Genomic DNA, 22,161 nt, shown 5'->3' with positions numbered 1-22,161 from the left:
TAAATTAGCAGTTCACCTGCACCATATGTACTGAAGATGTCATTTCCAGATTTAATCCAGAGCAATTGTTAGACGACCAGTGGGATTTCACTACACGGTGATGGATCATGAAAAGGCCATCAGTGACTAGAAGAGATGCTGATTGTATATAGAGACAAAGGTATACGCTCGAAGTTGAAGCAATACATAGTGAAGAATCATTTTGGGCGGTTTATTTGATCGATATCGTTCACTGGGGGTTCCCATGTTATTCTGCACAGTCGATATCGTAAGCCTTTCGACAGGGATTACCCAAATGGTCCATAATACCCATAGCGCCATCCACAAAGGCCAAATTAGGGGAATCATGGTGTATGCGCATTGATAAATGAATGAAAACTGCGCAGACATGGTTCTGATGAGAAGTAAGCGGGTAGCGGTCCCTCTCGCCTACAAGGCAGCTATGCCTGTAACGGATTGGGGCTATGCTATTTATGGGCTCTGTCGGCCTTGACCAAATTTCCTCAGTCTGAACGCCAACATGGGTCCAGATATCCCGTGTCAATTTAAAAGAGGCAGACCCACTGCTATAAGTTTCCCCCAGGCCCGCAGCCGGACTGGGTGTTTCTACCATCTTCATCTTCTTGTACACTCTTCATGGCATCCACAGCACCAGATAATGGAGGCTTCGGCCTGCTATCTGGGGAGCCCAAGCGAGCCTCGAAGCGCTTAATATGCTCCTACGTGTTAGACTGGGTATTTATCATGTTCGATGCCTAACTCTTCCCCTGCTCTGTGAGAAATGCCAACTCACCATATTACTACAGTTTACTTGTAGCCATAGGAGGTTATCTCTACAAAATCACTGGCTCCGAACATGCTTTCTCCCTTGACGATGCAAGCATATCCTACCCCCTCAAGAGCGACACAGTATCCATTGTAACGGTCGGGATAGTGGCCTGTGTTGTTCCCGCCGTCCTCATCGCATTCATCTGCCTCGTCATCCCCGGCCCTTGGGACCGTCGCCTGTGGGAATGGCATGCTGGATGGTTGGGACTGGCCCTCAGTTTGGCCGGTGCCTTTTTCATCACCTCCGGTCTGAAGGACGTGGTAGGAAAGCCGCGACCGGACCTTCTCGCCCGCTGCCAACCAGACCTGACGAATATCACTGCCTACGCGGTTGGTGGCTTAGGTCTACAGCGTGAAGAGTCACCCATCATGGTAACATCCGCCATCTGCCAGAATCCTGACTCCACTGTCATCAAAGCCGGGTTTGCCGCTTTCCCGTCCGGTCATTCCTCCTTCTCCTGGGCTGGTCTGCTCTATCTGTCACTTTGGCTTGGGGCGAAATTCGCAGTCTCTACGCCTATCCGACCTGTGCTCGCCGCCCCTGGTGGGCCCGCGGATTCGCCTCATCACCGGGTCTCTGCGATCGCGGCTCCGCCTCTGTATCTCCTTGTGCTTATCGCGGTACCGATCGGTGCTTCATTTTATATATGTGCGTCTCGTTATATGGACTACATGCACGCTGGATGGGATATTCTGGGAGGCAGTCTCATTGGTATTGGCTTTGCGGTGCTGGGTTTTCTGTGGTATCATGCTCCTGCGGGACAGGGGTATGGGGGATGGGCCTGGGGGCCTAGATCCAGCAGCCGGGCGTTTGGGGATGGATTTGGTTCAGAGGGATTTGTGGAGTGTGGAACTGGCAACCGGGTAAATGCTCGGGGTGGCTATGAGGATCTAGAGCTTGGCGCTATGGACGGGTCGCAGGGGATGTTGAGGGTTGCTAATCTGTAGAGTTCGGCTGGTGACGTTCCATGTTTAGATTGTTCGTTCTTCCCCTGTTGATCTGGAATAGCCACTGTTTGTATCGCATACTATAAATAGTATTTCTCTTTTCCCGCGCTGAAGAGAGAGTGCAACACAAAGCATGTACATAATATGGTGTTGAGATGGGGCGCAGGAGGACCAAATCACCGCCAATACGAGGAGCACGAGGTAGTAAACCTTGAAACTCAAAAAGACCGTACGGATCAGAAGGCAACACGAAAGAGTGGTCCAAGCTGTCGAGGCATACCGACCAATGCGGTAAAGAGTCTCGAGGGCACAGCCGGTTTGACCCACCGCAGATCTTACCATGGATTGTCCGCGTGGGTCACCCAGTAGAATTTTTTTCGAATCAAAAGCACAGTGTGCAATAAGGGTTCAATTATGTCGCACGTGGAAGCGTCAGGTTCCATTCAACAAGCCGACCCTCATACTGTTAAATTAATATTGGTCATGTTTCAGAGGGGTCCAAGGAGTCTGAAAGAAATGGGATGCATTCATGTTGCCTGTGCGCCATACCTCGACTCTCGGGCGTCCGAACTTCCGAGCAAATTAGGAAAGATGTGTCGTGACCTGGAGATGTAGGCAGCCATAATGTATGCACATGGATGAGGGCATGAAGGGGGAAAGGTCTGCCGGACAAGCTTTTAGGCCAACAAGGAATATGGCTGAAGGAAATGGTTTCTTCCCTTCTCTGTGCGGTTCTAACATCCCCCGGACCAATGTTCTCCGCGAACCAGATGCTGTTGTGTGGTGATACTCAATCTCTTATCAAACCCCCCTTAGAGGGTGGCACTTATTGACTGTGGGGAAGGGACGGGCTGGTACTTGCTGCACGGTCCCCGTCCTTATTGTACCGCCAAGCAACTGACCAGGCACTGGGATGACAAAAAGGTCGAATAATAGTTACAATGAGTACTAGAGTTTTGGAAATTATTGACTGTACCGAGTGTGTATACCAAATGGAAGTAGGTGCAGTTATATTCAACATTGCCCAAACACCTGGCAGTAACATACCTCCTCATCCGGACAAGTAGAGGATAAGGTTAGTGTTAGTGAACCATAGATGCATGCGCCCTCCAGAACCTACTAGACTGATTCTTTACCGAAGATCATGTGCCAAAGAAACTCCATGACTCGACCACTGTGAGCATCGTCGAGATTGGTGTCGATAATCCATTGCCGGATCTTGATATAATCCTCACGTGGTCGCTCGAGTACTTGCTGCCGAGATACTGCAAACTGTGCACAGCATGCTGCTGCAATTTGATTCGGAATGTAGAGATATTTTTGGTTACTTGTAAGAGCGACATCAGTGTAATTGCGAGGTGGCGTACTTGTGCCTTCAAAGATATCTGTAAATATTTCACGTGTCACGTGGTCATTGTGGTGGTTTATACATCCTGGATTTAACTTGCATCTCAAGTTTGCATATCCAATCTGCTGGACGAAGTTGAGCTGTAATGCTCTGACTGCCCATACATTGTCATGTAATGGTGCGTCAACGTGCCATGCCCTAAGAAATCCCGACCGGTGTGCATGGAGAAAAACGATAGTAGATGGTAGTCGATTGTAATGTTCTATGAGATAGGCTAGCTAAGCCATCGACTCATGACCCTTGTTAAGGGGTGTTTTGAGTTGTTGGTCATCGGCCGCTATCTCATGGGACGGGTTGACCGTGTAGATGGCTCGTTCCCAGCTTCAGATAGATAGGCGATGTTAGTGGCCTGTGGGACTGCGCATATAGTTACCCGGTTACTTACTCGGGTAGTTCTTCCTCAATCCACTCAGTATGCTCTTCCTGCAGCTTCGCAACCACTACGACCTTGTCACCAGAGCTGACTGGATAAGTCCCTATCCCTCTGTCTGACCACCCGAGATTCAGCCAGTTAACCAAGTAATTCTTCGCGCCATACTGGTCGGACAGATCCGCGAGATGGGCTTTCAGCAGGAATATTGGGAACAGAAGAAATAAACTCGAGCATAGTAAAAGGCGTAGAGCCCATTTCATGGTGAATCGCAGGCAGAAAGCCGGATACGGTATGCTTGGGGATATTTTTGGAACATTTGCCAGGGGCTTCCGCCAGCTCTATATCTCCAACCTCGCAGGGACATACGTAAGCTTTGATCTTTATCGAAAGGATTAATTTCATTGCCTATTGGCATACTGTGACCGAATGTGATTGAAGGTCCGAACGAGTGTCGATGCCACAAGTACACATGCAGCCCCCACCGGAGTCGCACTATTGAGGGTTACAGAAAGCTTGGTGGTAGCCAAGGTTGAGCGATTCGCGGGTTGGCGAGCCGAATACCCAGGAGTCGGTACCCGTCTGGCGGTAATTTTCAATTCGCACTCATCAATACTGGAAACTCAGGTCCCTTACACGCTGGCTTTATTCTTGGACAGTTTGCAAATCCAGGTACGGAGGGAAAAAGGCCGCACTGACTGAATTCGAGGAACATTTAGCGTGTAGTAGTACGTACTACTACTAGATATTCAGGGACACACTGCCTCCTGCGCCACCAGGTCGTCCCCACAATATTTAATAGCTCGACTTCATTTTTCGTATGCCATTTCTCGGTAGTCTCAGCAGCAGCCTGGAGATCCATTGTTTGAGAGTAACGAGAAGCTTCATTTGCGGTTGCTTTAACGTCGAATTCTGAAGAATCTCGAAAAATCTTGAACGAGAGTCGGGCGAGGGGTGCTCGGGTTAGCGTAAGTCCGACAGACCTCGGCTTCGGGGATACAGAAATAGTGTGACGGTGTTAAGACCAAGCTCTGGGTAAACAGCTTAGTCGGAGTTAGAGGAATCTTGGTGCTGAATGAGCTCAAGGCCAAATTATATGTAAGAAAGAAAGAGAAGAAGTAAGAGAAGAAATCATAAAGAAAATGAGAAGTATGAAACGAATGGATTACTAATACCTAACATTTAGACTAGGCGAAGATTGTCTAGAATACAAATGGCCTGGGAATTGACAAATTGTTATCGAAATTGGAGATTTGGTGAATCATACCATGTAGAGGGGGCTCACGCAGCGTTAGAATATGTCTGGACGGAGCCTGTCGCGTGGCTAAACGCCTCGGCTTCGCTGTTACAGGCTGAGAGGCCGAGTCTACCTGATTAAGCGGCGCACAGCCATTCAAAGTCTCTGATTCATGCGTCTTTTTGATCTCGTGCTTGATTGCCCCTTAATTTTCAATGGCCCTTTTTTTTTTTTTTTTTTTTTTTTTTTTTTTTTTTTTTTTGTGTTTGTGTTTGTCTGCGATTATCGAATGAGTTGTTGCATTTTGATTGATAATTTTCAGTCTTTGGGTTTTTTCTTCACCACGTCATATTGAGGGTCCTCTCTTCGGCAGCCATGCGCATTTAGTAAGGCTTTCTAGCTTTCTACCAATGAAGATTAATTAGAGGTACCCGTGCGAGGACCGACCCAGAAATTTCCATCCGAAGGTTGTGTCGGGTTTGCTGGTAGTATCATAAACCTAATCCTAAATCCGAAAATTACCCTCAATTACTTGATAAATACAATCGCAAATGCTGTCATGGCAAACATCGCACCAGCCGCCAAATCAATTATCAGATTCCTCTCTTTTCACTGATCATCTCCGACTACATTCATAGCGACTTATTCCCTTCTATATTGTGCGTTGATCTTATCGCGTCCCAGTCTGCCACAGTCAGATCTTATTACCAGTTTAGGCCGGATGTTCGGACGTCCGAGCATCAGTTGCCCAGGGAAAAGGAACCCACGTCGTTCTTGGCGCTTGCACGGCTGTTATTCTGCATAGTGGGAAAAGGAGCCATTGGATACCACAATGGCTACGCAGCTGGTGGTTGAAAGATCCGCAGTAAGTCTCCTTTCAGAACATACTTCCAAAACGAGCAGATTCTTCATCCTAGAATGTTGGATTTGCTGTTCTCTCTCCTGCTGTGACAAGATAAGGTTTCCCCCATGAAAGCTGATGTTTCTTTGGCTTCATCAAGTGCGATCTCTGCCACTCAAGGAAGGTACGTCTTGGAGTGTATTATATCTGAACAACATCCTCATGTCCTCCCCTAACGCATGTTTCCTCAGGTGAAATGTGACCGGCTCGACCCCTGCATGAATTGTGTTGATGCCCGGGCACAATGTCGGCGGTCCCGGCCTAGGCGCAGTATGCGTCCTAGGGTTTCCCGGTAAGTCGGACAAAGAATGAGGGCGCATCTGTTTCTTCACATGCGTCCGAACATATCTATCATTTTGGATTGTAACACCCTGTCCAGAATTGCCGGACTGTCGGAAAGGCTGTCAACCCTTGAGCAATCCATTTCCTACTCACCCAGTGCTATTCCGGCCTCTACTCAAGACCCTGGCAATGATTCTCGAAATCATGACGCGAACCATGCCAAAACAGATCCTGACACATCCTCCCATCCCCCAAGCTCCTCAGTCTGGAATGCCAGGCCTTCTGAATGGAATGTCCCTTCCCATCGAGTGACCGAGTCCCCAGCCATGGTTGAGAATATTCCGGCCCATCAAGTCTGTGAGGTGCAAAGGTTTATTCAACAAGAGCTGCAACATAACAATCACTTGCCTCTTAATAGACGCACAGTTCTTGAGAGTGCCTTGTTGCTGGTCAACAAGATATCCGCTTCTTCCTCAGACTCTAGGAACTTCAGTGGCGACATCAAGAATGCAGGGGATCAGGATGCATCTGAACTAGAGGATTTCACTCTAGAAACATATCTCATGATGTCGATGAGTTAGTACTGCAGAATCAGATAGCAAATTGTGTTAGGGTTTGTCTGACATCATATAGATTCATCACCTCCGTCGTCTTCCGGAAATCACTTCCATTGGCCCGACCATGTATCGGCCAAGTGTCTGGAGCATATGAGCCTCTCCCTTGTGGAAGGGAAACTTGACAGACAGACATCCTTGCACTATCGAGTATGCGTGTACACCAAAGCCTTGTTCTTCCTCGCCCGCTTTCCACAAAAGCACTTGACCCCGTGGCTTCGCACGCATATTAAAAAAACCCAAGATACATATACATCGGCGGTATTGAAGGCATTGGATCAAATCAACTTCGTTGGGACCTTTTCCATATCCCTGATACAAGCATTACTGTCTGGTGTATGTTGCAGATTATCATTCCATTTTGCCGGAGAAGTTAACCAAGACACCTAGGCATTGGTGCATCAAATGCAAGGAAATCCAACACGAGGCTGGACATTGACGGCATTTGCGTCCCAGCTTTTAGTCACGATGAACTATCATACAATCAGAATTGACACCCCGGTTCAGAATCAGGATGAAGAAGATGCCCGCCATTGTCTCTTTTCTTGCTTTTATCTCGATAAAATGCTGAGCATGCTTCTTCTGCGACCCCCTTCCTTACCAATTTTGAAGTTTGACCCTTCACTTCTAGTACCACTAGATGATAACATCCCCCTCGCCATGATCATGAAGTCAATGGTGGAGCTTGCCCAAGTCCAAGGGGCTGCGATGGAGTTGGTCTGCGGTCAACATGGGCCGATGGACCGCGATGTATTGGCCACGAAACTAGGCGCCATAATCCAAGACCTCGTGTCCTTGCGGAGTGTCATTGACGAGGTATGCATTTGTTCCAAAAATAGTCCTGTGTTATCCAGCCATTGTGCTCTAACCTTCCCCCGAGCGATGCATCAATTCGGGTCATACTCTACAGGTGGAATGGATTGCAACTGAATTCCGATACTACGCGATCCTGACAAACCTATTGCACTGCAGCTCCAAGATACAAGAGCGGCCACAAGGTCGGGAAGAGTGTCTAACGCACGCCCGACATGCCATCGAAACTTTGGGAAGGCTACAAAAAGTTCTCAATGATGACAATACCTTCGTCGGTGCATATCCAATGTTCCTATCATGGTGAGTAACAATAGCCCATCTGCATACCAAGCATGTTTTGACAAGAATTTAAATTCCTAGGACTGTCCTCTTCTACCCCTTGACGCCATTTTACCTTCTATTCTGCAATGTAGTTGGGACCTCCAGTCTTGAAGACTTCCAGCTGATGCGAGGCACCACCAAAGGACTGTACCGATTTATGGACTCCAATCCAGCCATCGCCAAGCTATACCATCTGTTAACCACGTTCATTACTCTATGCGCACCTCTCGTGGAAGAGGAAAGGGACAGTATAAGCCCTCTTTATATACCTCCAGATCTGACGACTGTGCCTGAACTCCAGTCGAATATTGTCCTGGAAGCAGGAATGCCTCAAGTTGATACCAACATGTACAATAACTCAGCTCGCATGGGTGTGGTCGGAGACAGGGTCATTGACCCTATGAACTCGTGGACCAACGCTCAGATGTGGGAGTTGCTTGGCATGCAGCCCTCGTTTGAATGGGTGGATTCTGGAAATCCACATGTCAACCCGGGAGGTTATCAATGAGACTCGCGCGGATGATGCTTGGTGCGGTGTTAGGTGGATGGGTTATTATAGTTCCCATATCTTGTTTTCTAGACTATGGCGCTCACTCCATTCTTAGCCTTCTTCGACCCCAGAGAGACGTGCCTCGTACTGTACATTGTATACCACCGACTCAATGGAAAAATACAACAATAATGCCACAAGATATATATAATCACTCAATCGGGATATGTAGTAAAAACCAAATAAGAAATAAGATGATAGTATAGACTGAACAAAGAAGAGTCACAAATATGGGACGATAAAGCAGGCTAGGAGATTAGAGTAGTAGAATATATATGCAAGTAGCAATATTCTATTATTACTCAAGAAAAGAAAGTAAGTACAACAGTAACCTCGCAGTAGCCTTTCACAATCTTTTGATATTCAAATAACTGAGCGTAATTATTATCAATGCCATTCTACATAAATATACAACGTTAGTTTGTAGCAGCAATGTCTCGGTGATCACTATTTCATATACTGACTTAGAGATCGTATGATGTTCTTTCAATCCCTGGCTTTTAATCCACCAAAAATGGATGTTTCTAGAGGGCTTCTTTAGTATTATTTATATTTGAGCCTTTCCAGAAGGTCAAAAGAGCTGTTGATAAAGTGAACAAACGAATTTCTGAAAATTCCATGCAGAAATCGTGAGAAGGCAATATTAATCAAAAAGAATTACGTCTAGATCTCGAGGAAATTTATCTTACCAGTCTATGTAATTTCTGGTTTTTCTTATCAACCCATTGTAGCTAGTATCTAGATGCTTTAGATTGACCCAAGATGTGGTTAATTTGGCGCTCTGTGTATATCTATACAATGTATTTTACCTATTTTTGCAGCCTCTGGCTTGGGTGGCTGGATCAGAAGATGAACCCCTTTCATCACCTTGGGCATCAACAATAGTCTACAGTAAACCTGTCTCTGTAAATAATTAATATTATAACCATGTGAAAGGATTTTATATCTTGTTCAAAGTATTGGGACGCTCAGGCCGATCCCGATGTCCAGTAGAACATCTGTCATCCAACCCGGAAAGGATCTTATCCATCGAAGGGGCCACGGGAACTTACATTCCGCGGAAGGGCACAGAAACCCCACACCTGCTTCAACAGTCCCTTCATCTCCAGCAAATGGATTATGGGGTATGGCCATGGCACAATGCGGGGTCCCCAGATTTCTGGAATGACACTGACATGATATAAGCTGCGCTCAAATCCTTGGCTCAGACAGATCAACATCGCAATTAGTCTGTGGCTATCACTGACAGAAACTACCATGCTGCGTGGAAAGTCGTTGCACCTTGCACAGGTGCTTCTTACAGTAGCACCCGCATTCATTACCTACGGATACAATCAAGCCGGAGTGGCACCGCTCGCCAATCTACAGTCATGGTAATTCACACCTTGGAAGTTCATCTTTGTAATAGTTGGTTAGGCTGATCAGACTTCTAGGGTCACCACTTTTCCAGAGATCGACACGCTCACCACCGATGGTGCTATCAAGGAGAGAAATTCAACAAGGAAAGGGGCAGTCATTGCCTCTTTTCAATTGGGAGCCCTTCTGGGAGCGCTCTCGTGCGCCTACTTCGGTGACCGCTTCGGTCGACGCAATACCGTTTTTATGGCTACTATTATCACCATCATTGGGGAGCTGCTCCAGACATCTTCCTACAGCATCGTCCAGTTCACCCTGGGTCGAGTGATACTCGGCATCGGGGTCGGGCAACTGAGCGCTACCGTGCCGGTATGGCAGGCTGAATGTAGTTCCGCAAAGCATCGTGGCCAGCACGTGGTAGTCGATGGAATTTGTATGGTTCTGGGCTTCGTGATCACCAACTGGGTTGCCTATGGTTTCAGTAAGACGGCTCATGAAACGCAATGGCGTGTCCCATTGGCTTTAGCGGTTGTCTTTCCTTTGATCATCCTCGGGTCTGTATACCTGCTCCCCGAATCACCAAGATGGCTGGTTTTAGTATCCAGGAGGGACCAGGCAGCGCACAGTTTAGCGGCGTACAGAGGCCTCCATGTCAATGACGACGCGGTGCAATCAGAGATCGCCAGCATAGAGTCATCGCTAGAGCTCACGGCGCAGTCGAAGAGCCTCACGTTACGAGAGCTGTTTCTGGGCGACGATGAAGAACGTCTCCTCTACCGATTCACCCTCTGTCTTGTCATTCAATTTTTCCAGCAAATGTGCGGCGGCAACCTAATCTCCACCTATATTTCGACCATCTTCGAAGAGAACCTGAATCTTGGGAAGGAATTGTCTCGGATCCTAGGTGCAAGTGCACTTACATGGAAATTCATCTGCAACTTTATCCCCTTCTTCGCCATCGACCGCTTTGGCAGACGCAAAGTGTTCATATTCAGCGGGGCTGGCATGTGTCTCTGCATGACAGTGTTGACTATCACGACCAAGTTTGCTGATTCCAGTAAGGGACTATCCATTGTCTCCGTGGTCTTCATCTGGCTTTTTAACATGTTCTATCCCATTGGGTTCTCCGGTGCAAACTTCCTCTACTGTACCGAAGTCGCACCCATGCGTCTGCGTGTGGCCATGTCCTCCGCGTCAACCGCAAACAAGTGGCTGTGGAACTTCATTGTGGTGATGATCACTCCTGTAGCGCTTGATACAATTGGATGGAAATACTATATTGTATATACTGTCATTTCTGCGTGCATCCCGGTTACTGTCTATTTCTTCTACCCGGAGACCATGGGCCGCAACCTCGAGGCCTTGAACCAGGTGTTTCGCGATGCTCCATCCGCGTGGCATATTGTGAGCATGGCGAAAAGGCTTCCGCAGGGAGATGTGACGGACACAACTGGAGAGAGCGATGAGGTGAAGGTGATTGTGGAGCAAAAAGAACATGCTTGAATGTCTCTTTTTTGCCCGTCTTACTCACCATCTAATGTCACTGTATTTATGTTTTTTGTTTCTTTTCCCTGGTTCTTTCTCTCTCACATTTTTGTCGTTTCTTTCTCGCAATTTACCACAATGAATGACTAGTCGTCCAAATGAACATCCCTTCCCATTGGATATTCAGGGGATTGACAAATTTAGCTCCACAATGAATGTAAAGTAATATACAACATACTCCAGCGAAAGGATTGTCGAGTGCTACTTCGCAAGGCACATAGCGTAAACTTTATACACCATATAGATAACCAGCACTAGCTATAGATGAAAACGGTAAGGCATAGTGGTACACAAAGTCAGAAAACATCATCCCTCTATTACAGATTTACCATAGTCTTAGCAACCTGAAATAGTATCGCAAGCTACTATAGTCATCATTGATCTTGGAATCAATTGATCGGGGAGGACAGTTTACAGTCAGCCACTTCAACATATCGTAGCAACGAACAAGCAGCCACCTAGGGCCATGAGGTCACGCCTTTTCCAGGCACGAACCAATATAGCGGCAACGGACTTGTCCGATGCCGGGTAGGTCGACTTCTTTTGCCTTCATGTCCGCCTGGGGTGGGAGGTACCGTCATCAGTTCCGCGGAAGGCGACAAATATTATGGCTCTTACGCTGTGTAGGTGCTCAGAGGAGTGGGTGGATCCTTGCCCTTAAAGACGGACGGATCGCGAGATGCCGCGGAATAGTATCTGCGGGAAATTATCGGTCCCGGCTAGTACCTTCTATTGTACCTCCAACCCCATAGGGCCATGCTTAAATATATATTTCCAACTAGCACAGTAAATAAATACATATATAAACGGGTGGTCTAGTATAACAGCAGAACCGGCCGCTTAGAAAAGCGAAGGACGGCACCACGTTCTAATTCACATATTGCTGGATACATAGTATTCGGGTGTCCATACAACAGACCTTACATCCCCGTCTTCAGGCAATCATGACGCAGACCTACACAATCACCCGGGCTGAGCCCATCCCCACCTTACCTACGATAATATACAAGCCCAAAGGATCCGTTCGGAAATCCCTCCCGGCGGTATGGATGCGCGCCGGCACATCCAAGGGCCTCTTTTTTCATCGTCACCATCTCCCCGCGTCGATAGCGGACTGGGAGCCCATTTTGCTCTCCGCGATGGGGTCCAACAAGGGAAGCACTCGGCAGATTGACGGAGTAGGCGGTGCATCCTCGACAACATCCAAGGTCGCCGTTGTGGAACGTTCGAGTCGTCCCGGCGTCGATGTCGAGTATACCTTTGTGCAGGTAGCACCAGATCAGCCACGGATCGATGTGACGGGAAATTGTGGCAACATTGCGTCAGCAGTGGGACCGTTCGCACTCGATGAGGGCCTTGTCACTGTTACTGGGCAAGAGAAGGAGGTTTGTTCCCTTTCTGGTTGTCATTCGGGACGATGGGGAGACTAATTGTGCCCTAGGTGGATATCAAGATCTATAATACCAACACCGGACAACAACTCATTGAAACGGTCCAGGTCGCGACTGACGGCTCGTTCCGAGAGGATGGTGACTATACGATTCCAGGCGTTGAGGGCACGGCTAGCCCCGTCAAGGTTGCATTCCTCAAGCCATGCGGTAGTATGACGGGCCACATGTTTCCGAGTGGATTGCATCAGGAGATGCTGACGGTGCAGTCCCGGGGATTTGGAAGCCTCGCAGTGCGAGTCAGCCTTGTCGATGCCGCCAATCCGTTTGTGTTTGTTGATGCAGCGTCCTTGCCCTCAGAGGCCTCCGCCGTAGCAGATGCTGCGGATCCAGCGTTCCTGGAGCTGATAGAGGATATTCGGAGGCACGGCGCTGTGCGGTTTGGCCTTGCTGAAGATGTGCAGGCGGCGGGACAGGTCCGCGGTACTCCGAAGATTGCCCTTTTGTCTCCCGCGAGAGCTGATGGTGATGGTGTGGATATTGAGGTGAGGGCATTCAGCATGGGGAAACCCCATACAAGTCTGCAGTTGACGGGAGCGGTGTGTCTCGGCGCGGCGACGATCATCCATGGCACCATTGCGTGGGACTTGGCGCATCCGAAGGGAGAGGATGAGATGCCAAAGCATGGGATGTCGCTTGGAGACCAACACATTGCCGGTGCGGTGCCGGTCGGTATCCGCCATCCAGCCGGGGTCATCCATACGGAAACGGTCCTGGGGATGGACTTGACGGGCGCAATTGACGTGGACCAGGTGGCGGTATATCGGACAGCGAGACGGCTGTTCGAGGGTCGTGTATTCTATAGATCTTAGATAGGGCGGTTTCCTGGTTTGCCTGACATAGAGTATGCTCTCGCTAGCCCAATATAGGTTGCATGTCCGCAGCTGTTGATACAGGCTGTGGGGAGCTATGGACACTCATCTTTTGGTATGGGGTGAACACAATTTAAAGATCTGTAAATGCATTATCTTGCGGAGAACCATTGAACCCAAACAGCATATCATCGAATTTGGGATAATAGTATGCCTCCTCATATGGCGCTACTGCGGGAGCTATAGGAGCTGGATTGGTCGAAGAAGGTAACGTAGGTCCGAAAGAGAAGTCCATCGGTTCGCGCAACTCTCCGTCTGCGGGTCTAGGCTGAGTTCGAATGAAACTCTGAATCACCATTTCAATGTCCAGCTCAGACGGTTCAATGTCTGGCGGAGACTCGTGGCCGATTGCAGGTGCCGGTCCCAAGGATCCTTCAGCTGACATTGTCACCTGGTCTGTTCGATGCTCCATGCGGCCCGGACTGTCGTCGGCTATAGCGGTGCAGTCGTCTAACCGAACACCCATGCGATCCATGAGGTGTAGAATGACATTGTGAGCTCGTCGCACTGCCCAATTTGTTTCTTGGTTTTTCTTGAAGATATCGAGGCAGCTCCGGAGATTGGTGTGGGCGCGACTGACCCGCTCCCGCTGGGCTGCGACTCGCACGAAGATTGTTGCTGCTACGTATGTGGCGTATGAGATTAAATATGGCGCTCGCCGGATGGAGAAGGTGTTATCATAGGCTTGCAGCAATTGAATGATGCTGGAAGCGGCCGTGGTGCAGGTGGTAAAGGAGCTCATGGCCACTGATGGATCGGCAGTATGAAGATGTCCCTCGGAAACGAATGGCCGGTGAAGCAGAATGACCAAGACATTGTACAGAGCAAGTAACGAGAGAACGTGTGGTGGCGGCACTGTCCCGATGGGACTGCTGTAGCGCAGGTGATCTGGAAGGCTATCATACCAGCTTTTTAACTGCCCATCCAGTCTATTAAGAGTAGCGATCAGGTCGTGAGGCGACCGATTGGAACTCCTCTCCGAGTAGACTTTGTTGAGGATCTCATTCAGGACCAGTGACAGTTTACACAGCCAGGTAAATGTCGACACGCTATATGCCGGGGATCCAGGGTATGACTGCACATCGGAATAGGCAAAGGGTTGCCAGGGCTCCAGCTCCTCATACCGGTCCATAAAGGACAGCAAGACCTTGGTATCGAAGCTTTGGAGACTTGCAGGCCGTCCCTGATATAGAGATTGAATCTTGTCGACCACAAAGGCACCCCAGAACACACGCCGTCGGATTTCGAGGTCTTCCGGCGAGAGACGGCGCATGTTAGGGAGCATCGTGGCATCCACGTGCATGCCAAGGTCGATGATCATTCGGAAGGCCGTGCCGGAATATAGCCACGCGGCACTACGTTCATCCCCAAGGGCGAAGAGAGAGCTTGTCATGACTAGCAGTGCCTGGATGGTGGTGATCTCACTCCGATCCAGGGCACTCCCCAACAGCTCCCTGACCCTCATGCGGAAGGTCCATCCAGCCGTCCGAGCATCATCCGGGTCTCTACGCACCTCGAGGCGATTGCTGAACTTGGACGCCCCAAAGTATATCGCATTCAGTAGCAGCTTGGAGAAGTAAGGGCCGTTGGTGGCCATATCACGCATGAAGGTCGGGCGATGCGTTATCAGGAAGGAGTGGTGCTGGCGGTTCCAATGCAGGGACAACAGGTGCATCCCCAGCTCGGGATCTACGCCATCAAAGTCTAACTTCCCTTGCTGAAAATTCAACGTCTCCAGCTGCCCTTTGTCATCGCGATGTCAGGGTCCGCGATCGGTTTCTGTAACACGGGGGGGGGGCATCACGACTCACGTTGATAAGCAGCCTCTCCCATCAGCTGTTGCTGAATGGGCTCCACAGGAACTGCCCGATCTGCCTGTTGGGCCGAGCCATGCCGGCCCACGGGGGCGCCGTCAAATAGGGTACTAGTTAGGCCATGATAGCTGGAGTCACCGTTGGCGGAGATAAAGATGCCGGACACGACGGACTGCGGATGATCCATCTTGCTAGATTCCGACTGTTGGTGGAGATCTCCATCAGGGCTGGCTTGCTCTCCGTGTACTGGTCCGGCACTTCCCTCGCTGAGTCGCTGCCGAAGCTGCTCATTTTCCGTTACCAAGTGAGCGATCCAGGCTTTGGATGGCCTAGGCGGGTCAGGTAATGTGCTTTTTTTGCAGCCGAAGACGGAATCTCGCGCACCTGGGCCGTGGAGGGTTGTTCATGTACACGCATTCTTTGCCATAAGCCTGACAATTGGAGCACGTTGGCTTTTCGTCGCAGCGCAACTATAGCGGCCATGAGCGTTACGTCACGGTCGGGGGGGCCTCACTCACCTTTCTCCGGCGACAGAAGTTGCATGCCTTGGCCGCCCTGCGAGAACGGGACGGAAACATCCCTTCCATGGCTTTGATCGAGATTGCAGGAAGCGGGCAGGACGTGGAGACTGATGAGGTGGAAAAGATGGAAGATGGTACTCCGTCAGATATTAAGATATACCCGGTTCCGCACGGAAGGACTGGATCCGCGGCAATTCATCATCCGTCGGCAAATCCCGCTCTCCGCACGGCGGTTTTCTGGGACATTTTATCAGGTAAAGAAGGGTCTACCTCAGTATAAGTTGATGACGGGGATTGATTGGACCACTCAACAACCACCCATTGTCACTCTGTCAATAGCACTATCATGGCTGCCCTTGCCTCAACCACAAAGCCGCAAAAGGTCGGTTTCTCCTTCAATGACTGGGAAGTTCATTATTCAATGAAGTGATTAGATTAACCCCTTCGCAGCAATACACTCCGCAGTGGGTCTCTCTCATTGCCGGCGGAGTTGCCGGCGGCGTGGAAGCTGCATGCACAGTGAGTAATGCCTTCGTCCTTGTAGCATGTCAGATCTGGGACTGAGAAAATAATGACCACGACCTAGTAGTACCCCTTTGAATATGCAAAGACCCGCGTGCAACTCTTGAAAACCAGCACAGCGACCCCCTCCAACCCCTTGCGACTCATCTTGACTGTTGCGCAACGGGAAGGTGTCGGAGCCTTGTATACCGGATGTTCCACGCTAATCATTGTGCGTACCACATTGCTCATATTGCTGAGCCTGAAGGTCTAATCGCTCGCAGGGAACAACGGCCAAGGCCGCTGTGCGATTTGTATCGTACGACAGCATTAAAAACTCCCTCTCCGATGAGCGTGGATCGCTCTCCCCCGCACGAGGCATTCTGGCCGGCGTTGTCGCAGGGGCCACAGAAAGCGTCCTGGCCGTGACGCCTACGGAAAGAATCAAGACAGCATTGTTCGTGTCCTGGTTTCCCCCACAAGCTCGGAAGGCCTTTTCCACTGATTGACGAAGGATCGACGATGCCAAAAATGCCAGGCAATTCCGGTCAAGTGTGCACGCTACGCAAGTGTTAGTTCGAACCCACGGGTTGCGCGAGCTGTACCGGGGTCTTGTGTCCACCACACTGAAACAGTCGGCCACGTCGGCCGTGAGAATGGGCACGTACAATATCCTCAGGGAGTTTACCAAAGCAAACGATATCCCACCGACTGTTTTCACGACCTTTTGCATGGGAGCGTTGGCAGGAGTCGTCACGGTGTACGCGACGCAGCCTTTCGACACGATTAAGACGCGGGCGCAAGGGGTTCAAGGTGCAGGGCTGGTCGAGGCCATCCAGAGCATACGGGCTGACTATGGAGTTCGGGGGTTCTGGAAAGGCAGTTCAATGCGACTGGGAAGGCTACTCTTGAGTGGCGGGATTGTCTTTTCCGTATATGAGAAAATGACGTTTCTGCTGCATCCGAGCGCTCGTGTCGAATGAATCTCCAGCGTTTCCTCAATCGGATATAATTCTTTCCAGTTTTGCTTCTATAATATTTCTACTAATAACTTCGCAGTAGATTCCCAGAAATTTCGAAAACTTTTACTAATTATAGTACTTAGAAGACTCTATTTTTTTACTTATATATGTTTGCTTTTTTTCTACCAAGAAAATTAGAAAAGCAACGATTCTTCATAACAGTAAGTCCGCCATACAAGCAGTTCTAACCGCCAAAAATATATCATGACAATATAGTCTACATAACTCTCAGCAATGATGGACAATTAGAGAATCAGGTTCAGAAATTCATTGGTACTACAAGTTCAGAATCAGACAGGAAATATTCTCTGTGCACTTTCTTCAAGTCCAGTAATCGTGAAGTCAGAACCTCACCTAATTTTCTAGTGACATAGATTCAAAGGGGAAATATCAAAAATTTGACATTGTCGATCACTAAGATTGATTTTCAGATTTAGGCGAAAAATAAAACCAAACCCCTAACTTGAAATGGAAAATCCAATCTTGTTATTACATATTTAGACTAACTATATGTGCGCCTAATAAGCCTTTCTTGAAGAGCCAAGCTGGAATACCCCTGGCTTAGTTCCTAGGCTAAAATTACTGCAGAAACATAAGATTATAGCACTTATTCTATCCAGACTACCGGGCGAGCCCATGCGTCATTTTGAACACGTAGAAGCACTTAACTGGTTGAGCATGCTGCATTTCATTGTCATGTGACCTCGGTTACATTCCAATCGACGGAAAACTCCTCCGTCTGATGGTGAGTGGATAACTTCAGCTCCATCTCATTGGGCACGTCTGAAGAAAAGGGCGGGCCATGTATTAGATTCACGCATGAACTGGAGACTGAATGATACAACCCGATAACACCCTATGAATAGGTCAAATGCTCATCATCACCAATGTCAAATCAACCTGATACAGTAAGTGATTCATAAACTGAGAAAGTATTACTTCCTTTTGAAACTTATGCGTTGATAACATGCAATTGATGTGACCCGGAAACCCCAAAGATGGGCCATCAAAGCCACATTATGGTTCAGCTGATCTACACCGCAATGACGTGGACCAAGCTATTAAGATTCATGCTCTGCCTTTACCCACATTCTATTCCATCTTTGTTTAGCATATCTCGGCAAATCGCACAGAGAACCCCTCCTATATCATGATCTCCGAAGGAAACCACCTCAATCTCTTCACCACCGCATTCGTCATCGATTATAACCGAACAATCCACTATGGTTTTGGTAGCACTTATCACCGGAGGAAGTAAGCACACATCCATTCTGACCGCTACGATCGCCAACCGAAATTAATTGTTCATAGCCAGTGGCATTGGCCTCGACGTCGCCCAACAACTCGACGCGACAGGCCTCTGGAAGATTCACATTATTGGCAGCAACTTGAGTCGGGGTGAAAAGGCCGCTGCCTCGCTCAAAAACACCATATTTCACCAGGTTGATGTGACCAAGTACGAGCAGCAGAGCGCTACATTCGATAAGATCTTCAATGAGGAGAAGAGATTAGACTTTGTCTTTGCAAATGCTGGCATTGCAGAAGACACGGTATTCTTTTCCAGACACGACACTGGCATCCCGCCCCGGCCTGACATAAGTGGTGTAACGGATATTAACTTGACCGGTGCGATTTATACGAGCTATCTCGCCATGCACTATTTTCGACGATCGCCCGAGGAGACAATGGGCAAAAGGAATCTGATTATTACCTCAAGCATCGGTGGATTATATCCCTGTATGCACACCCCGGTATACACGGCGACAAAACGTAAGTATCTGGGGTTCCCATGGTGGATGGAAGCTGATTCTGGTCAGATGCGTTGGTTGGATTTACGCGCTCAGTGGGTAAACAGTTGTGGGACGAAGGCGTGAAAGTGAACGCGATTTGCCCAGGGGTGGTCATCACGCCAATGATAACACCGGAGCTGAAGGCCTTTTTTTCAGAGAGAGTCCTGATCAGTATGAGCGATGTGACTAATGTGGTATTAAAGCTGATCTCGGAGGACGAGGTGACTGATTCGAAGGGGACATTTGTCTCGCGCGATCGGCTTCATTCCCAAGCCATCCTAGTGTCCGGGGAGAAGTATTACTGTGTTGACATGCCGGAATACTTTGATGAGGAGACGCAGCTAACGCATCAACATATGATGGGTTGATGAGGCTGGGGGTTGCTTTTCGTTTGTAGGGCTGGTGCCCGAGCAGAGGCTCAAAGGCTGTTGCTTTTGGATGATGGCAGGAGTACAAATGACTATACTGATCTTAAATGGTTTTTAGACGGCGGGACCTTGACAATATTCTTAGGTCATATTTGAATATATATCTATCATCACAAAATTCTCATCCACTAAAGCAAGAGCTGGCTGAACCTAACGAGGTTTCACAACACCCGCCAGTCACCGGCATAGTCGTAGAAGCCAGTATTCGATGTAGGGTAATTAATAGAGCGTCGCTTCTCGCTCTTTGTTATCATCAAGTTAATGTTCTAAAGACTTTAGATGAACAGATATTGAACAATAGAACAAGCGCAAGACAGATTAGACTTAGTCTTAGCCGGGGAAATGCTTCGTCCAGTACTCCAGCAAGACCTGCAATGATACAGAGTCTGGCGCTGTGGAGGCAGTGTCATTCGCCCAATATTTGCAGCTTAACGCAGAAGCAGAGCATCATCCACGAAGCGCTTTTCCAGGGTCAGTACCAAAGTTTCGTCTCCCCGGATGTCCTCGATTGTCATCACATTGAAGTTGACATGGCCACCAAATGTATGGGCCCCTGCAAAACGTTAATTATCTAGCCACCGACATTAACTAGTCAGTGGAACTCTGATTACATTCCCGGAAACCATCCGTTAGATTGCTGCAACTGCACGAGCGATAGATCAGGCTAGTCCCGTATAAATATTAGCGCTGACCCCATCTTTTGATGGATATTAGCGCGTTCTGCGTACTACTGTACGGCATGATTGCTCATGACTGATGACACATCGCCTAGTGCGGTCTGTTGCCCCATCATAATTCGCAGCTACCCAAGACCTCCACTCAGAAATTGACTGGGGATCAACTCCACACGTGGTTGAACGGTAAATATCATGGGCAAAGGTGTACTTGCCGCAGAGGATTTATCGGAGTGCCTGTGATGATTGTTAACAGAGAACAACCTTATTACTTACGTCAATCAGCGGCCAGTAGAGGGATATATATGCGATATTACTGACTGTTCGTCGAGCTCTGTCCCACATAGAGGGCGTCCAGGACAGTGTCCGGCTTTGTGCCTAAAGCCTGAAGAGCATTGTCGGGGACCCGCAGATTCCGCCACTGATGACTACCCACTAATCAAACTAGGAATCGGCCAGATTTCCGATGCCGTCCAGGGATTCCCAAAATTTCTAAGGGGGTAGCCCAACTTCCCTCATAACTACAAGTTACGCCTTCAACTTTTACGCTCTCTTCCACTTACCCATCCATATACAGTTTTACGGAAGACAACAGTGCCCATCGTCTAAGCTGCCTCTCCTCTCTATCCAGATTTAACCATTCCCGTTGGCCTGCAGGACACCGAAGAGTCTCAAGCCCTACGTTAGATCTTTATTTGTGAGTCAATGACACTCAAAAGAAGACGGGCGTATGCTAACGGTTCGCGAAGACAGCAAGATGATCGTGACGCGTGGAATCTCATTAACAAACTTTTTCGTGGCATCGTCGGCGCTCGCCTTCCAAGTGTTTGTGCTATATCCATGGCACAAGCAGCTCGATGACGGATTTGAGGCCCTTAAGAAAGAGCATCTTCGAGTCCTAAAGGCTCTCGAACATATACAACAGGAGAGGCGGAAACAGGTGGACGACCGATTGGCTTAAGATATGGGAAATCACCACGGCGTGATGCGGCGATAGAATAGACAGGTTCAATTTTACATTCTGTTATAGATGCAGCCTACTTTAACCATGATATTTTTGAGATACCTAAGTTAACGAGACCTGCACAGCGGTCTCGTGCTTCAGAAATAGGATCACAAGTAACATTCTCTTAGATAGTCGAGGACGGGTAAAGATAAATCACCCTTTGGGATTATGGCCTAGATTCCCAAGCGATGTGGCGATTAAAACACACAAGGTACCACGTTGGGAGCATATGGTCGCCTCCGATTTTGATTCTTTCTGCTTCGGTGAAATGGCCGCGATGATCGGAGCGAACTCCGACCGGTCGGCCCTTTGGAAGACACACATCCTGATCCAAGACAGCGCCTTTAGGTGACATCCTATACTACTCCGTACTTATGCTAGGCATCCACACTTGGTAAGTTATTGGTTGATGTGGGTCTTTCCCAGACTATAACCCCAAATATGACCCCCTTTTGATGAACTGGTCGGAGATGGTTCGTATCAGTCGGATCCGACAGATAAGCCTCCTGGTGTTCATCATTGCTCCAAAAAGAAAAAACGAGCAACGTTCAATTGGAAAGACGCGTGTGATTTGTCCTGGCTCCTATTAGACTCCTCAGATTTCCCCGTTACAGCATAGATTACTTTTATGCTACTTTCCAAAACGCCGGTCAACTCTTTTGTTGTGTGATTTGTCAGCCGCCATGGTCAAGATCTGTGCCACACACACACACGCACATACACACAGACAGGATTTCCAATCGTCGGCGTTTTGAGAGGTCTCCACCACCAGTCGTTCAATAGTGCAAATACAGGGCTGATAACACCACGAGGGTCATGTAAAGAAAGGACCCTCATACACCAGCTCTGACAGATGATCCGCAACAGCAATCGACCTGACCTCGTACCTTGGGAAGCAAGTAGTTCTCCCAA

At 48.6% G+C, this 22,161-nt stretch overlaps 9 protein-coding genes across 9 annotated transcripts; 7 read left to right on the top strand and 2 right to left on the bottom strand.

Moving 5' to 3' along the window:
* Positions 1–636: 636 nt before the first annotated feature.
* On the top strand, positions 637–1,776 carry ASPBRDRAFT_134224 (phosphatase PAP2 family protein; the record flags this gene model as incomplete). Its single annotated transcript, XM_067618587.1, has 2 exons — positions 637–746; positions 807–1,776. The coding sequence occupies 2 exons, from the start codon at positions 637–639 to the stop codon at positions 1,774–1,776; spliced, it is 1,080 nt and encodes a 359-aa protein (XP_067475609.1).
* A 1,119-nt stretch (positions 1,777–2,895) lies between these two features.
* ASPBRDRAFT_58380 (DUF3431 domain-containing protein) lies at positions 2,896–3,817 on the bottom strand (the record flags this gene model as incomplete). The annotated part of the gene is made up of 3 exons (XM_067627887.1): positions 2,896–3,398; positions 3,423–3,505; positions 3,570–3,817. The coding sequence occupies 3 exons, from the start codon at positions 3,815–3,817 to the stop codon at positions 2,896–2,898; spliced, it is 834 nt and encodes a 277-aa protein (XP_067475608.1).
* A 1,806-nt stretch (positions 3,818–5,623) lies between these two features.
* On the top strand, positions 5,624–8,394 carry ASPBRDRAFT_78042 (Zn(II)2Cys6 transcription factor; the record flags this gene model as incomplete). The annotated part of the gene is made up of 8 exons (XM_067629390.1): positions 5,624–5,656; positions 5,793–5,816; positions 5,884–5,984; positions 6,072–6,550; positions 6,608–6,924; positions 6,979–7,404; positions 7,469–7,701; positions 7,762–8,394. 8 exons carry the CDS (start codon positions 5,624–5,626, stop codon positions 8,228–8,230), a joined length of 2,082 nt encoding a protein of 693 aa, XP_067475607.1. The 3' UTR covers positions 8,231–8,394.
* A 1,135-nt stretch (positions 8,395–9,529) lies between these two features.
* On the top strand, positions 9,530–11,131 carry ASPBRDRAFT_133940 (sugar porter family MFS transporter; the record flags this gene model as incomplete). Its single annotated transcript, XM_067618563.1, has 2 exons — positions 9,530–9,645; positions 9,706–11,131. The coding sequence occupies 2 exons, from the start codon at positions 9,530–9,532 to the stop codon at positions 11,129–11,131; spliced, it is 1,542 nt and encodes a 513-aa protein (XP_067475606.1).
* Positions 11,132–12,117: 986 nt separating this feature from the next.
* Positions 12,118–13,433, top strand: ASPBRDRAFT_58377 (uncharacterized protein; the record flags this gene model as incomplete). Its single annotated transcript, XM_067627886.1, has 2 exons — positions 12,118–12,558; positions 12,615–13,433. The coding sequence occupies 2 exons, from the start codon at positions 12,118–12,120 to the stop codon at positions 13,431–13,433; spliced, it is 1,260 nt and encodes a 419-aa protein (XP_067475605.1).
* A 133-nt stretch (positions 13,434–13,566) lies between these two features.
* ASPBRDRAFT_33628 (uncharacterized protein) lies at positions 13,567–15,894 on the bottom strand (the record flags this gene model as incomplete). Its single annotated transcript, XM_067623143.1, has 4 exons — positions 13,567–15,182; positions 15,305–15,636; positions 15,692–15,777; positions 15,826–15,894. 4 exons carry the CDS (start codon positions 15,892–15,894, stop codon positions 13,567–13,569), a joined length of 2,103 nt encoding a protein of 700 aa, XP_067475604.1.
* Positions 15,895–16,124: 230 nt separating this feature from the next.
* Positions 16,125–17,312, top strand: ASPBRDRAFT_210227 (uncharacterized protein; the record flags this gene model as incomplete). The annotated part of the gene is made up of 5 exons (XM_067621894.1): positions 16,125–16,210; positions 16,279–16,347; positions 16,418–16,561; positions 16,614–16,786; positions 16,844–17,312. Exons 1-5 carry the CDS (start codon positions 16,175–16,177, stop codon positions 17,310–17,312), a joined length of 891 nt encoding a protein of 296 aa, XP_067475603.1. The 5' UTR covers positions 16,125–16,174.
* Positions 17,313–18,491: 1,179 nt separating this feature from the next.
* Positions 18,492–19,586, top strand: ASPBRDRAFT_160312 (SDR family oxidoreductase). The gene is made up of 3 exons (XM_067619469.1): positions 18,492–18,605; positions 18,663–19,121; positions 19,169–19,586. The coding sequence occupies exons 1-3, from the start codon at positions 18,575–18,577 to the stop codon at positions 19,507–19,509; spliced, it is 831 nt and encodes a 276-aa protein (XP_067475602.1). The 5' UTR covers positions 18,492–18,574; the 3' UTR covers positions 19,510–19,586.
* Positions 19,587–20,692: 1,106 nt separating this feature from the next.
* Positions 20,693–21,358, top strand: ASPBRDRAFT_160311 (uncharacterized protein). The gene is made up of 2 exons (XM_067619468.1): positions 20,693–20,940; positions 20,993–21,358. Exon 2 carries the CDS (start codon positions 21,001–21,003, stop codon positions 21,202–21,204), a length of 204 nt encoding a protein of 67 aa, XP_067475601.1. The 5' UTR covers positions 20,693–20,940; positions 20,993–21,000; the 3' UTR covers positions 21,205–21,358.
* Positions 21,359–22,161: the final 803 nt, after the last annotated feature.

Source organism: Aspergillus brasiliensis, assembly GCF_001889945.1.
Source record: "Aspergillus brasiliensis CBS 101740 unplaced genomic scaffold ASPBRscaffold_13, whole genome shotgun sequence".
Lineage (NCBI taxonomy): Eukaryota > Fungi > Ascomycota > Eurotiomycetes > Eurotiales > Aspergillaceae > Aspergillus > Aspergillus brasiliensis.
Note: the sequence above shows the minus strand (reverse complement) of the source record. Positions and strands in the feature narration are given on the sequence as shown.